Raw genomic sequence first — 13,608 nt, 5'->3', positions numbered from 1 at the left:
CTGATGTAAACCAATAGGCTGGCGCGGTTGTTGGTTACGTAATTACGTCATTGCACGTACGGAAGTGAATGTCAGCCCAGCGCGCCAAATGCACTCAACAAAAGGGCGACAGCTAGCAGGATTCACTCAAGTTCTACGCACTTAGCCACTAAAATTTGTTCGTCTGGACGCTTGACAGCAAATTTTAGACCGGGGCCAAGTTGGAACAGTGAGCTGTCGCCATGGGTTTGCTCGACCGGTGTCAGGAGCTCTTCAAGAGCTCAAACCTGTACGAGGTTCTGAGCGTCAGCAAAGAGGCGACCGAGGCAGATATCCGCAGGAGCTACTACAAAGTGTCGCTCAAAGTCCACCCGGACCGGGCTCCCGAAGACCCGCTGGCCACGGAGAAATTTCAGGTCATCGCCGGGTGACGTTAGTTGTCAGAACACACACACACACACACACACACACACACACACACACACACGCTAGTCTCACAACACACAAATACAAGTGTTCCAACACTAGTTATGGAAGTCTCACCTGGTTGTTTCCCTGTAGGTGTTGGGAAAGCTGTATGCGGTACTAAGCGACGAGGAGCAGCGAGCTGTTTATGATGAGCAGGGAGTGGTGGATGAAGAATCCGACATCCTGAGTCAAGACCGCTGCTGGGAGGACCACTGGAGACTGCTGTTCCCCAAGGTATCAGCACATTGGGGGTGTCCTGTTTTGGCAACGTGACCTCTACCTGTGAGAGAGCACATGTAGTAGATGGGGCATTTATTATTGTTGTTGACAATCTTGTTGTCTCCTAGGTCACAGTACAGGACATCATTGACTTTGAGAAGAAATACAAGGGCTCTGATGAGGAGAAGCAGGATCTGATCAAGCTGTATGTGAAGCACGAGGGAGTCATGGATGTCATCACAGCCTGGGCTTTGTGCTACTCCCAGGAAGACGAGCCCAGGGTCTGCAGCATCATTCAAGCTGCCATCAACAGTGGAGAGGTCCCAGCATTCCCAGCATTTACTCAGGAGAGTGAAAAGAAGAAGAGGGCTCGTAAGAGGATGGTGATGAATGATTTTCTTTCAGTCCTTGATTTATTTCTTAATTTTGGGTTCATGGTCAAACGGTGACTCTCAGAACTAGTCGGGGAGCATGTAATTTAAATGTGGAATGTTGATGCTGCCTTTCCAGGCTGACAGGGAGCGCAAAGAAGCTGAAGAAATGCAGAGAGAGATGGGGCTCGGTGATCAGGACGATAGTCTTGTGATGATGCTGAAGGTAACAAACCTCATGCAAGAAATTGCCAAGAATTTTCTATTAGGTCTAATGTCTTTTTTCCTCATTTTCTAGGAAAAACAGAAGTCCAGAGAGCAGAACTTTAACAGTTTTCTGTCAGACCTTGAAGCTAAATACTCCAAAAAAGGTGGAAAAGCTCGAGGAAAAAAAGCAAAAAAGTGAGAAGCATGCCAACTCTGCTTACAGTGGATGTAAATAAATAAATCACAGCAGGTATAAATCACTTTTTATAGGTTCAAGTACATGTAGGAACCGTTCTTTATTTGTTAGCCTCCTCATGATGTCCATCTAGCCTCAGCAGTGTTTTATTCGAGAGTTATTAATGTATTATTTCTGTTTACCGTCTTTCATGTGCAGTTTAAAAAAATACATTAATGTTAATAAACATACAATGTTTTATTTTGTATACAATAAAATCAAGAAAGAACAACTTGTAATGTTTAGTCACATTTTGTAGCCTGGTTGTCTTGCCAATTTAGTAATAAAAAAAAAAATTCTTACTCCAGTGACCTTGTTTCCTGACAGAGCATCTACACTTGGCTTAGATACTGTAAGTAAGGATTACATTTATTTATTTATCATACAGAATTCAATACAGACATGATTAATGATTCCCCTTTTTAAAGTTGCTTATTGCCACCACCTTTGTATTATGTTATGTCTTATAGTAACACAAGCACACGTGCTGCAGACATAACTTAAACATTCCGTCTTCTCATTTATGACATTAACTGAGCTGAAACGGGGGGGAAGCAAACAATAACTTGAATGGTGCAACTGATACTTGTACTGTATTCAGTAAGAGACCCCTATAAAAGGATACAGTACCAAACTCTCCAACGTAGCATCAGAGAGGGAAAGTGCTTTGTTATCCTCTACCTGTCTGGAAGGATGTGTTATTCCCTGCAGTAATTTAGTCTGAACAACAACACACCTTGGAGGATCAAATACAGTACTTTCACATAAATAGTTTACATACATAGTACAAATACACACATGGACAAAATTCTTGGTACACTTTGATTGAAGAAAGAAAAAAACAAGGGTTGCTGAGATAACTTGAAACTGAATGTAATAAATAATAATTATCAATTTCAAGTTGTGACAGTGGCCAAATTGTACTGTTCGTGGAGGTGGAGTTACCCTTGTGTTTGGCAGCCACATAAGCAGAGTTCTCAAATACAAAAATAGGCCTCTACAAAAACAAAGCATAGTATGAAAAAAACCTGCTACTGTACCTCGGTAAAACAAAACTTTTAAGTGGCCACAGATGCTGTAGGGTGGTGTGTTTGTTGTGGTGTATAGGTGAAGCTAAAGCGTCTGGAGAACGAGGAAGCTACAAGCCCAATCTGCCGGCTCTGGATGACAGGCCTCCTCGGGTGTAAGAGCGAGGTGGGACTGACACAGGCACCAGTGGAGCTACAGGGATGAGCGATAATAAAATCAGGAGAACGACCATGGTGAGTGTCACACATTCAGGGTTTATTTGAGGTCTATAGCTGAAAGGTTTTCACCCGCCACTTTTATCTACTGACCTGGGACAGAGGGTTGGGGGTCTGGCTCCTCTTCATCTTTGATGGGCAAGTGTCCCAATGGGTGGTGGGGGAACGAGTCCAGGAAAGATGAGCTGCTGATGCCAAGACTGATGCCCGTTACACCGATTCCAAGAGAATCTGGTGAAATTAATCAAGTCAAAGTATTAATTCAATCACATATTCAAAAGTCTACTTGTCTGCTCAACTTTTTTTTATTAAATTACAATACAATGCGAGCCTCTGACCTGTGCCCACGGAGGTTCTGCCTGGCCGCCCCTGCCCGATGTTATCCAATACTGTAAAGGAACGGCGATACGGAGTGTCTGACTGAAAACAAACACGCTGCTTCAGACACTAAACTAAACCCTGATCATGTAAAATTGCCACCACAACGTTTTCTGTAATGGCAAAAAGCATCTTACTCTGTATGTGTGAGTTGTGTTGGGCCGAGAATAGACATCTAGCAGATGGTGACGATCCTTCGGCATTGAACTACCAGCTTCATCGTTTATAGCACTGTGGGCGCGGCTGGATGGGCCTTTGTGACGCTGATTGAATATGACAAACTGACTATTAAACAGGTTTTATGTGTTGTTGAAGCAGATACATTAATAAAATGCTTTGAGTTTTTCATTAGATTTTTCTTTCTCGCTGCACTTGTGTTTCTGTGTTGTTATACCTGTGCAGGTTTGGACTGCTGCCCCGAGTGAGACGACTCTGGGTCCCCGGTGCCGATGGGTGGAAGAAGCGTGTTTCTGCTCAGAGCCAACAGTGGAGAAGTCAGGCGATCACTGGCTGTGGTTCTGTGGAAGAGAGACTTGAATAAAAACAAATATAGTATACATGTAGATAGATTTTATATCGCATTTGATTCTAATATGTATTCTTTCTTAAGAGGTGACCGTGGGAGTTCTGTAAAAATTCACAGCTAAGGTGTAAGGATGAACGTGTTAGAATTCTAAATTTTAACTAGGAGCAGATGTGTCTTGTAACACAATAGTGTTATAAAAGGCTGAACATCTGTCTCAATAGATTCTCATAACCAGGGCAAAAATCCCCAGGCTCATGCTCATCTATTAAAGATAGAGTAACAGCTACTGTAGGAGTCAATCAGCTTAGTTTACCACTCAGACTAGAAAGAGTGGCAAGCTGCTAGCCCGTTGAGACCCGAGGTACAGGTGTTATTGCAGAGCTTTCAGCAATGTTACAACTCACAGTCGCGTCCCCCGAACGACCTCATCCATGGACCCCGTGGTGCTGGACTGACTCAGGCTGGGGACCAGCGGCAGCAGGGTCCGTGGCGGAGGGTTTCTGCGGCGGGCGGACTGGGGCGGCCTTGACAGCGAGGACGAGCTCTGCTCCAGGGTTCGGCGTGGACGAGGTTTGCTGGAGACGAGCACGCTGGAGCCCAATCTGTGGGACGCACGCTCTTCTGGCTCCCTGTGTGAGAAACACAATCGCTGAGTGGTGCATTTTCGTCTACTGCCAAAAGGCCGCGTTCTCCGCCAAACAAGGCGTTAAATCCAGGGACAACAGCATGGCACGTGCTTTGCATAATGTTGGAAGATGAGAACTAAAAATGTTTAAGCTCATTTAAGCCCATTCTCATTCAAAAGGATTCAGGTAAAGAAGCAAAATTAGTTCCTACTGGTTTTTATCCAGCACGCCCAGGTTCCTCTGCTGCAAAGGGATGCTATGGATCACAATGAGGTCGTTCAGGTTATGGTGGGTCGCCGCAGCTCCTACTGGGACCCTTCCAGCCTGAGGGATGGTCGGGATGAAAGATAAAAGAAGTAAAAGACAGGAATGATGAAGTCAAGGGCAGAGAAGAAAGAGGAGACAATATAGAAAAGTCACATATGTTTTTTTTAGTTATTACCATGTTTATAATACGATTTAATCTCAAGGAAATTGTTATTCATCATGCAACGATCCCAGGACAACCCCATATCTGATATGCGACCCACTGGAAATTATATACACAAAACTCAACACAACAAAAGTGACAACTAACAAAACACTGCATTCCAACACTCAAAGAAAATCAGTGATGATCTTGAGGAAAACAGTGCAGTAATTAAATAGATGAACAGTAGTGATGCTTTCATGTTAATTAACAGGCACAAGCACATTTATTCTATAAATAAAAATACTGAGCTGCCACAGATGGTGTGCACGCCACCATTTTGGCTCAAAATGAGGAAATTACATACAGTGGAGGACCTTTTCTGCTTTTTGGATTTCCTTCTGGACTTGTGCTTTGAGCCCCTTGACTTTGTGTTCTTTAGGGCAGGCCAATGAAAGAAAAGAGTGGAAGCCAAGAGAAGAAAGGGGGATTAAAGGACGCGGGCACAAATGAGAAAGAGAGAAAAAGAAGAATGGGGAGAGCAGGCAGTGCACAATGGCAAGGTGAAGAGCAGAGTGAAGTGGGAAGGAAAGAAAACAGTGACACAAGTTAATGAACTGAAAGACTGAAAAGAGCAACAGACAGGTGAGAGTGAGTAATGTGAAACACAGATGTGTACACTGGACATGATAGAGGAAAACTAGATTTTTTTCATTAAGTCTCATGTTTCTCAGTCAGATGTTTTAAAAGCCCCCTGGGCTCAAACAGATGAATATTTTAAAAGAAACAAATTAAGACATACTCTGGTAGCTCTCTGTGCCCATCAGACTACTGACCTGGAACTGCAGGTTGCCTGTGAGTGGGGGCACTCTGCTCTGGCCAAGTCTGGGTAGCATCGTGGGCAGCATGAAGGCATTCTGACAGTCTGGCTGCAGGGGGCTCAGGTTCACCGGTATCTTTTCATCATCTGTCAGTCAAACATGTCCGGATAGTTCCCAATACCTCACCTAACTATTTACATTTGGCAATAAATGTTAAGTTTAATTCATGTAACATAGTGAAGTTCATATCTACTTGAGGTGCAGCATTCCCAGTGACGTAGAACAAGCTCCTTCATGCAGCCCACCAGCTGCTGCCATACGTCATCAAAGAGCAGGTCGAGAACAGCTTGACGGCGACAGCAGTATGGCGAGACAGGGGGCAGGCAGTGAGGCCGCCGACCTGACTCAGCACAATCCCACTCATCTTCCCTGTAAAAAACACATGTAGCAAAGTGAAGATGTGTTGAGGCTTAGGTTTAGTTTACGGGAAAAGAAAAAATAGTTGTAACAAGCAAAGTAACTCACAAGTCTTGGCTATCGAAAGCCAAGTATTCCTCCATCACACCTTCCACCTCAATCACTTTTGGTTTATCATGGCCGCTGGAACTCCTGGAGGTGCTTGGAAGCCCATCTAACTCAGCTGAGGTGGAGCTGATCAGCGCCGCTTTCCTGCCCTGCACGTTCAACCTTTTGGCAAAGACAAGGCTACAGTAAAACACCACAATACACACAGTCACCACTTTCATCCAGCGGTTATGTTGGGTCCTGTCAACAGAAGAAGCCTTGCTTTGCCATCACTTCACAGAGCTAAAAAACATGATTCTGGCCCACAAACATCAAGTTAGAACATCTAGGTCACAAAACCACAGAGTAAGCCAAGACTACTTTATAATTGATGGACTAACACCAGTCATCTGGACAACCAGCCAACAGCCACTTGAGACAGAGACCCTTTATATTTATTAAAATAGTACAGAGAGAATGCAGCTGATCTTACTTTTAAACATTACTGTTGTAGCCAATAAAAATAAACCAAGCATGTTTTCAATTCATAAACAGTATGATGGTTGTGATTGCACAGCCGCTAACTCATACATTTTAATTTCTGACTCAGTCAGACTCTTAGCTTATGCATTTTGTAAATGTAGGATATGTGAACCTTCCATCAAATACAAGTAAATACATCGATGTGAACTCTGTAATTAGTCTACTGTCAAACAATAAACTAGAGTCTGTGCAGTTAGGACTTACTCTGTCTCAGGCCTTTCTTTCTCCCGGCTCTTCACACTGCTCTCTTTGCGCGGCAATGGGCTGCTGCCAGAGCTGCTTTTCCCTGAACCAAAATACCACTGGAACCCTTCATCATTGGGGTATACCAGCTGAGTGCCCAAGATCCTGAGTGGCGCACAAATACAAAACAATCATTTAATAAGTGTTTTAATTCAAACTAAAGGCTCAGGGGGATGGGCGGAAGGAAACACACCAAATAACCTACCGAAGATGAGGGAAACGAGTGGCCCATTGCTGACATTCATCCTGCAGCCCTTGGAGTATTCCTCGTCCACCACCTCTTCCTTCATACAGTTCTTTGTCAATCTCTTCAAACATTTGCTGCACCTGCCGTGACGCTGCCTTGTCAAACTCCTTTTGAAAACAAAAACACCCCACAAAAAACAGAAAATCAAAAAAGAAAGATAGCTATTTCTCCTTTCTGACGTATCAGCTGTGCAACATGTGCAACATGTGCAACATAACTAGCTCATCTGTACAAACAAGATGTGTTTTTTTTTTAAGATTTTTTACAGCTTGAGAACAACAAACTACATTGACGACTAATTATCAATGGATCTATCATATCAAACAGCTTTATTTTGTCATAAGTAAACTTACATCATAGCCCCAGGAGAAAACAGAGCTCCTCTCTGTGGAAATCCCAGTGCCTGTGGAGCTGTGGATACCTGACCAGGAGTGGCTGGAATCGACTGAGATGACGGTAGGACACCCAGAATGGCTTGAAGTAGCAGACGTCTGTGAGCTGCACAAGAAGAATGAGGACGTTTGAACACATTTCATATCAGAGGTTTTAGTTTGTGATCTATGTTAGTACTACTACTCTCTCAGTTCCCGTATGGAAAGTAAAGGGCAAAAGTCAAAGTAGTTTAATATTGTAACAGGCTGCTAAGATATTTAATCTGCACATCTGAAGGAGGTAATGTGATATCAATTAACCAACCGTTTTGGGGAGTCTGGTTTCAGACAGCGAGAACAGTCAAAATCAGATACGCACTTAAGATGGTGTAATATTACAAAACAAAATTGATACATGCACTGTATGTGTAGTAGGTACAAGTCAATTTAGCTTTGCTATTTACTGGCATTGACAACAACCCAGGAAAGTCATATCATTATAATTGGACGGCAGTTAACCTGTTGTGAGTGGACACAGCTTCCTGGAGGTCATGGAGGTAGCGCTGAGGGGTTTGGTTGTCATCTGCTTCCTCTGGGAGAGGGTGGTGGTCAAGGCTGCTTCGAGACAACCCGCGGCTGACATAATGAAGGCATTAAGCACAAAACTAAGTGCATCATCCTAATCTGAGGAAGGCATTGTTTAATATTTAAAGCCAGTGATGGTCATGCAGTCGTGTTCATATTCCTCTCCACTGTTGCTGTCAAATTAAATGCTTGCTGTATGTGGGATCTGTTGGGTTTAGTTGTGTAAGGTCTTAAACCTTACTTTGTAAAGTGCCTTGAGATAACTTTGTTGTGATTTGGCGCTATATAAATAAAATTGAATTGAATTGAATATTAACATCCATACATTGATCCCATCCAGCTGAGTTAAATATGAGTTAAATATTCTGATGTCTAAATGCCAAACACAGAATGATGTTCTATGTATCTGTAACTAGTAGAAGAGCAGAGATTAATTTTTATGAAAGCCCACCTATCATATCCTTAATGACGCTACTCATCTCGTACAGACACCAACTAAGTCCATTTAAAGTGAACTTTATATTTGAAACTCACATCTCAAGTTTGTGGGACACAGCTCTCCTGTTGTATCTTGAAATCATTCTCCGTCGTCTCCGTTATATCCCCAAGCCTTTATCTCTCATCCTCGCCCCCGCTTCCAGGACTCGCGAACAATCTGAAGGCAGATCTGACATTTCCTCTAGTCCGCTCCAAAATACCCACAGACAGAACGCTAGACAACCACAGATGCTAACGCTGTCGCTAATGTTAGGGAAAGGGTAGCTTCCCTTAGGCTAGCTAGCGTTAGCTACCTGTATGGCAAAAAAGGCACTGTATAAGTCATTTAAACACATTTACTTTGATAACACATTTACAGCATTCTCCACCTACAGATTCGGTTTTTATCTCGCAATAATTGAGTGTACAATGCTACGTTAGCTATCGCTACTGCAGAGGGGTTTCTGTGCTAGTGTTAGCATCACCACCAACAACACGGCTGTCATGGATACGCACTTTCGTACCAGCGCGGTCTCATGGGAAATAGATTTTGGCCTGTACAAAACGGACTCTAAACTGTTGGTTATTTCACTACAGCTCCCGGCAGTCACTGCGACAGTGCGGTTGCCTTTGTAAAATGTATCCGCTCGGCGTTGGCGATTTAGGCAGTTGCCCAACCTAAAACTGTACGTAATGTTTTAATTGTTTGCCTTATTTTACATTATTAAAATATTTTTTCGGTAAAATCATAACTAGATACAGTTTATGTATGTAGACAACAGCCAAGAATAAGTGTTTTAAGAAGGTAGGAACTGTTGTTTGTTACAATTTGTTGTAGTCGGGTAAATGTTTCGTTAGGACACAAACAGTGACAGATGGCGTGTTAGCAGCAACGTACCGAGAAGTGAGCGTCATTTCGTTCTCTGTCAAAAAAGGCTCTCTGGATTTTACTGACGTTATTTAGGGCAACACAAAAATCCAAGGTAAGATTAACAAACACCTCTATACAAAGAGGCTATCTTGTATATTCATATATATAAAGTTTTATTAATAACTCAGCGTCATTAAATCATGTATCATGTAAACATGAAGACATATTAAGGCCTTAACATTAAGTCCTAACATACAAAACAAACTAATATAAAACGAATCTAGGTCAAAGTATCTAGGTCTGTCTGACAAATACAGAAACTAAACACAATGGTGGTCTCACATATTTGTTCTGTCTTCACATCAGGTCCCTTACAGACTCCTACAATGGACGCTCTGCAACGGAAAGTGCTTATGGAGGACATGGTCCAATACAAACTTTTCTTGGTCCAGTCGGACAAATTAACTTTAAAGCAAACTGAAGAACGCCTCCTTCATTTAGTAGAGAAGATTTTGGCAGAGGTTGCCCCACTCCTGATCCAGTATATCTGGCAGCACCAGTCATTTAACCTCAGGTTTTATCCCGAGAAAGGTATTTGTTTTAATATGGAATTCATGCAACTGGACTTTTATTGCTGATGTTAGACTGACACGTTATTCCTATTGTCAGGAGGTTTTCCTGCTCATATCGGAGGTGCCACTCATTTTGGGGACAATGTGGAAGATGAGTGGTTTATAGTATTTCTTCTCCAGCAAATCACCCAGGCCTTCCCAGATCTCGCAGCCAGGTGAGACAGAGCATGCTCTTAGCTCAAGTGTTAAAATACAAATTAAAAACAATACCTTGATCATCCTGTTCCACGTGAATCACGTGGAACAGGTCCAAAGTCCAACTTTGCTTCTGCCTTTTTTATATGTTTCTGAACGCAGTGTTTATGACAACGATGGTGAATTTATTCTGATTGAAGCAGCTGATTATCTTCCTAAGTGGCTGAATCCAGACACCAGTGAAAATAGGGTAAGATGTTCAGATGTTCTTCCTCTTGTCTTGCTTTTTAATTAAGTGTAAGTCTTCATTGCTTTCTTTGTTCTTGTCCAGGTCTTCCTCTATAGGGGAGAACTGCATATTCTGCCTTGCCCTTCTGCATCCAGTCCAGTGGGGGTCTCAAAAGATATTGTACCCAGTGTCGCACAAGCTCTAGCAATGCTCTCCAACCACTCAGAGGCCTGTCGAGCAAGTTTAAAGATTTGTTCAGCACTGAGGAAACGACTGGAGGGGTGAACGCTGTTTTCCTTAATAAAAAGAGTAGTTTTACTATTCTTAGTTTTTACTCTACATGAATGCCCAATATCTTCTGACTTAGGTACCCTGAGAGGATTCAAATGGGTCTCCACCGTGCCCACTGCTTCATACCTGCCGGTATTGCCAGGGTGTTGGCACAACGACCAGACCTGGTGGCCCCTGCAGTGTCAGCTTTCTATCTGCGCGATCCAGTAGATCTGCAGGCCTGCAGAAGCTTCAAGATCTTTCCTGCTGATACAAGAGTTCTAGCCTTGGTAAATAATACTCAGGAATGGAGTGATGTCATTATGCACAATACATGACTAAAATGCTTGATCTGGTTTTGTGGCATGCCTTTAAATCCTTCTTATCATGTATATTTCCAGGTTACATTCACCCGTTGCCTCTATGCCCAGCTATGTCAACAACCGTTCACCCCTGATCGGAGGAGCCATTTCAACTTGCCTCCTCGCTCTCATCCCCAGTATAAAGCCCATGACCTTGGCATGAAACTGGTGAGCAATGAATTTCCTCTTTGCACTTTGCACAGCCATATTTTATGCAGCATACACATTGTAGCATTTGTACATAATGCATTTTTGTGTATATACCCTGCCCCAAGGCCCACGGCTTTGAGATCCTGTGTTCAAAGTGCCAGATGCCTTCATCAGAGCCTAATGCACCTGTCAGTTGTAACCCTCAGTGGAAAGGCTTCATGGATAGTCTGAAAACAAATGGCTATTTCCAGGTTAGTCACACAGAGCATCCACCAGTTGTGGGTTTGGTTTCCTGGTCTTTTATGACACAGTAAGTGCCTAACCTCAATTGCAGGTGATTTACTATTTTTTACAGTTTTTAAATGTTATAAAGAATGTTTTTGTTGTATGCAGGGAGAACTGGATGGTTCAGCTCGTTACAGAGAACTAACAAAGTCAGCAGAAAACTTTTTCAAACAGTCTGTCGTCTCCAAATCAAGGTAACTGTGGCTGCGTGTGAGTAGAAGACTGTATTGATATGCATGCTACCAATATAGTTACAAATGTGTCCTTCTGAATATGGCTGTTGTCAGTGCTTTGACACCAGGTGAAGAGATTCTCCAGCTGTTGCACAACAGCACTTCTCCCAGTCTGGAGGAGCTGCAGAAACAGGAATCACACCTCCCCCCAGAGGACAGTGAGTCAAACCGTTTGCCGTTACATTAAATATATCAACTAAACTATTATTGCAGAATAGATTATAGCAAATGTTTGTGTACATTAGTTATATCAGTTCATGTGCTGACCTTCACATATGTTTTAAGGTGTTTTAAATATCTGTGGATACTATATGTGTGCCATATGTTTTCCTTACTGTAAATCAAGTTTTGCAGTGTTTTTATGAACTTGCAATATCTTTGAGTGTCTCTGCCACCTGGGATTTTCTGCTTCCTGCCAACTCTATTCCATTTCTGTCCTGTTGGTATGCATCCTCCATTCTTTACCCTTCTCTCTTTCAACCCTTTTCCACAGTTTTTCTTTGTGTCTATATCCAGGTGAGAGTTGGCTTGATATCACAGCCCAGGATTTGGAGCGTATATTGCAGGAGAGGAGGGAGGGTCGAGCTAAGGCTGGCAGCCAAAACTCTACTTCCACCAGAGAGTTACAGCAACATGTGAAGGGTCCAGAGAAGAGCGTTAAAGACGAAGATGAGACTGGTTACAGCCTGGTAGCTGTCAGTCAGGGGATGAAGGATTTCCTCAATGCCATGTCGTCACATGAAGGTGCTGAACTGCCCTGGTAAGACAGACTGTGGCCTGTACATCTAATCACAAAATACCTTTGGGTCAATGAATAAAGTTTATTATTATTATTATTATTATTATTATTATTATTATTATTATTATTATTATTATTATTATTATTATTATTATTATTATTGCATTATCCATCCCCTGTGGAGAGTATTAATGTTATTAAAGCATGCATCCTAGTGTAGTCCCAGCTATTCTAGCTCATTTCTGTATGTAGATGGACATGATTCATAATTTACATATTTTTATATTCCAGGAGCAGCTCAACTGAACCTTTTAGTTTTGACCCCGACACGATGGCGAGTGCAGTAGACAGACTGCTAGGTATGTAAAAACCAATAAGAAGCTGGTTTGGGGATTTGGACAAAGCTTCTGGTCAAGGCGCTACAAGAACTGGCTTATTGTCTCCATTTTGTCAGTTTCATCTTAATCATTTGAAATTTGTTAAGCAAGAAAATCTAATGACTGGTTGCGTTTTTTTTCTATAAAGGAGGCAAAGATGACGAACTAGATTCAGATGATCTAGATGATGATGATGATGATGATGAAGAGGAGGAGGAAGAAGACAATGATGAGGCTTCCTCTGGTCACATAGAGATGAATGGGACAGAAGCCTTGGACAGTCTTAAAAGCTACATGGATCAAATGGACCAGGAGCTGATGAGCACTAATATAGGACAGAGCTTTAATCAAACGGTGAGACTGACTATGCTCTTTGAAAGAGAGGAGGCCGCCACAGTATTCAAAGTGATGAAACATGGCTCAATCAATAAACCTTTCGTTATTTTTATTATTTGCTTTTCTACAGAATTACAACAGCAAAGATTTGGGCAACGGCTCTTCACATTCTGCTACAGACAGTTCCCCAGGAGCGGCCGGGCCTGAGGACGCAGAGGAGGAGATCCAGCCTCTAGATGTTGACTTCAACTTGGTCACAAACCTGCTGGAGTCTCTCAGCTGCCAGGCTGGACTGGCCGGACCAGCCTCCAACCTGCTGCAGAGCCTGGGTTTACACCTGCCTCCCAACTCTGATAGCTCCTGAAACACTAGTAGCTACTGCTACGCATCTAACAATTTTATCTTACATGCGTACGAGAGAGGTTTCATCAGGTTTACAGTGGGTTTCAACAGATGCGACTTTGTGTAATGTGTGGATACTTTAATAGAATTCACATTCACTTGTTGAAAATAAATATTTTTGCAAATAATCTTAT

At 42.6% G+C, this 13,608-nt stretch overlaps 3 protein-coding genes across 5 annotated transcripts; 2 read left to right on the top strand and 1 right to left on the bottom strand.

Annotated features, from left to right (window-relative positions):
* The first annotated feature begins 68 nt into the window (after window positions 1-68).
* Window positions 69-1,711, top strand: dnajc9 (DnaJ (Hsp40) homolog, subfamily C, member 9). Its single transcript, XM_029127019.3, has 5 exons — window positions 69-395; window positions 541-681; window positions 795-1,049; window positions 1,177-1,263; window positions 1,336-1,711. The coding sequence occupies exons 1-5, from the start codon at window positions 222-224 to the stop codon at window positions 1,441-1,443; spliced, it is 765 nt and encodes a 254-aa protein (XP_028982852.1). The 5' UTR covers window positions 69-221; the 3' UTR covers window positions 1,444-1,711.
* Window positions 1,659-8,984, bottom strand: fam149b1 (family with sequence similarity 149 member B1). 3 transcript variants are annotated; one of them, XR_008692678.1, is made up of 16 exons: window positions 8,511-8,984; window positions 7,911-8,027; window positions 7,374-7,518; window positions 6,979-7,127; window positions 6,735-6,878; window positions 6,009-6,170; window positions 5,737-5,912; window positions 5,499-5,629; window positions 5,030-5,098; window positions 4,465-4,577; window positions 4,032-4,256; window positions 3,496-3,619; window positions 3,239-3,364; window positions 3,062-3,112; window positions 2,817-2,954; window positions 1,659-2,700 (listed from the first exon to the last, which is right to left on the bottom strand). XR_008692678.1 is itself a non-coding variant. In XM_029127009.3 (16 exons), the coding sequence occupies exons 1-16, from the start codon at window positions 8,555-8,557 to the stop codon at window positions 2,618-2,620; spliced, it is 2,031 nt and encodes a 676-aa protein (XP_028982842.1). In that variant the 5' UTR covers window positions 8,558-8,982; the 3' UTR covers window positions 1,659-2,617. The 3 variants fall into 3 exon arrangements, 2 of the variants coding, with proteins under 2 accessions (XP_028982842.1, XP_028982843.1); XM_029127009.3 differs by having other exon boundaries at window positions 3,062-3,143; window positions 8,511-8,982; XM_029127010.3 differs by lacking the exon at window positions 5,030-5,098 and having other exon boundaries at window positions 3,062-3,143; window positions 8,511-8,981.
* Window positions 8,985-9,277: 293 nt separating this feature from the next.
* ecd (ecdysoneless homolog (Drosophila)) lies at window positions 9,278-13,607 on the top strand. The gene is made up of 14 exons (XM_029127011.3): window positions 9,278-9,436; window positions 9,691-9,915; window positions 9,994-10,111; window positions 10,254-10,341; window positions 10,423-10,601; window positions 10,688-10,880; window positions 10,992-11,120; window positions 11,228-11,353; window positions 11,496-11,581; window positions 11,675-11,778; window positions 12,137-12,380; window positions 12,651-12,718; window positions 12,885-13,090; window positions 13,203-13,607. The coding sequence occupies exons 2-14, from the start codon at window positions 9,711-9,713 to the stop codon at window positions 13,434-13,436; spliced, it is 1,980 nt and encodes a 659-aa protein (XP_028982844.1). The 5' UTR covers window positions 9,278-9,436; window positions 9,691-9,710; the 3' UTR covers window positions 13,437-13,607.
* Window position 13,608: the final 1 nt, after the last annotated feature.

Source organism: Betta splendens, chromosome 15, assembly GCF_900634795.4.
Source record: "Betta splendens chromosome 15, fBetSpl5.4, whole genome shotgun sequence".
In the NCBI taxonomy this organism is placed as follows: domain Eukaryota; kingdom Metazoa; phylum Chordata; class Actinopteri; order Anabantiformes; family Osphronemidae; genus Betta; species Betta splendens.
The sequence above is the reverse complement of the archived record's forward strand: the minus strand, read 5'-3'. Positions and strand labels throughout refer to the sequence as shown.

What these genes read in the sequence shown, in the direction of transcription:
- dnajc9 (XM_029127019.3), top strand. Translation starts at nt 222, where the DNA reads ATGGGTTTGCTCGACCGGTGTCAGGAGCTCTTCAAGAGCTCAAACCTG. An exon ending in TGGCCACGGAGAAATTTCAG is followed by an intron (nt 396 to 540) that starts GTCATCGCCGGG and finishes GTTTCCCTGTAG; the next exon opens with GTGTTGGGAAAGCTGTATGC. An exon ending in GTCTTGTGATGATGCTGAAG is followed by an intron (nt 1,264 to 1,335) that starts GTAACAAACCTC and finishes CTCATTTTCTAG; the next exon opens with GAAAAACAGAAGTCCAGAGA.
- fam149b1 (XM_029127009.3), bottom strand. Translation starts at nt 8,557, where the DNA reads ATGATTTCAAGATACAACAGGAGAGCTGTGTCCCACAAACTTGAGAT. An exon ending in GTGTCCCACAAACTTGAGAT is followed by an intron (nt 8,028 to 8,510) that starts GTGAGTTTCAAA and finishes TCATTATGTCAG; the next exon opens with CCGCGGGTTGTCTCGAAGCA. An exon ending in CCCCCAACCCTCTGTCCCAG is followed by an intron (nt 2,701 to 2,816) that starts GTCAGTAGATAA and finishes TCATCCCTGTAG; the next exon opens with CTCCACTGGTGCCTGTGTCA.
- ecd (XM_029127011.3), top strand. Translation starts at nt 9,711, where the DNA reads ATGGACGCTCTGCAACGGAAAGTGCTTATGGAGGACATGGTCCAATAC. An exon ending in AAACAAATGGCTATTTCCAG is followed by an intron (nt 11,354 to 11,495) that starts GTTAGTCACACA and finishes TGTTGTATGCAG; the next exon opens with GGAGAACTGGATGGTTCAGC. An exon ending in GAAGGTGCTGAACTGCCCTG is followed by an intron (nt 12,381 to 12,650) that starts GTAAGACAGACT and finishes TTTATATTCCAG; the next exon opens with GAGCAGCTCAACTGAACCTT.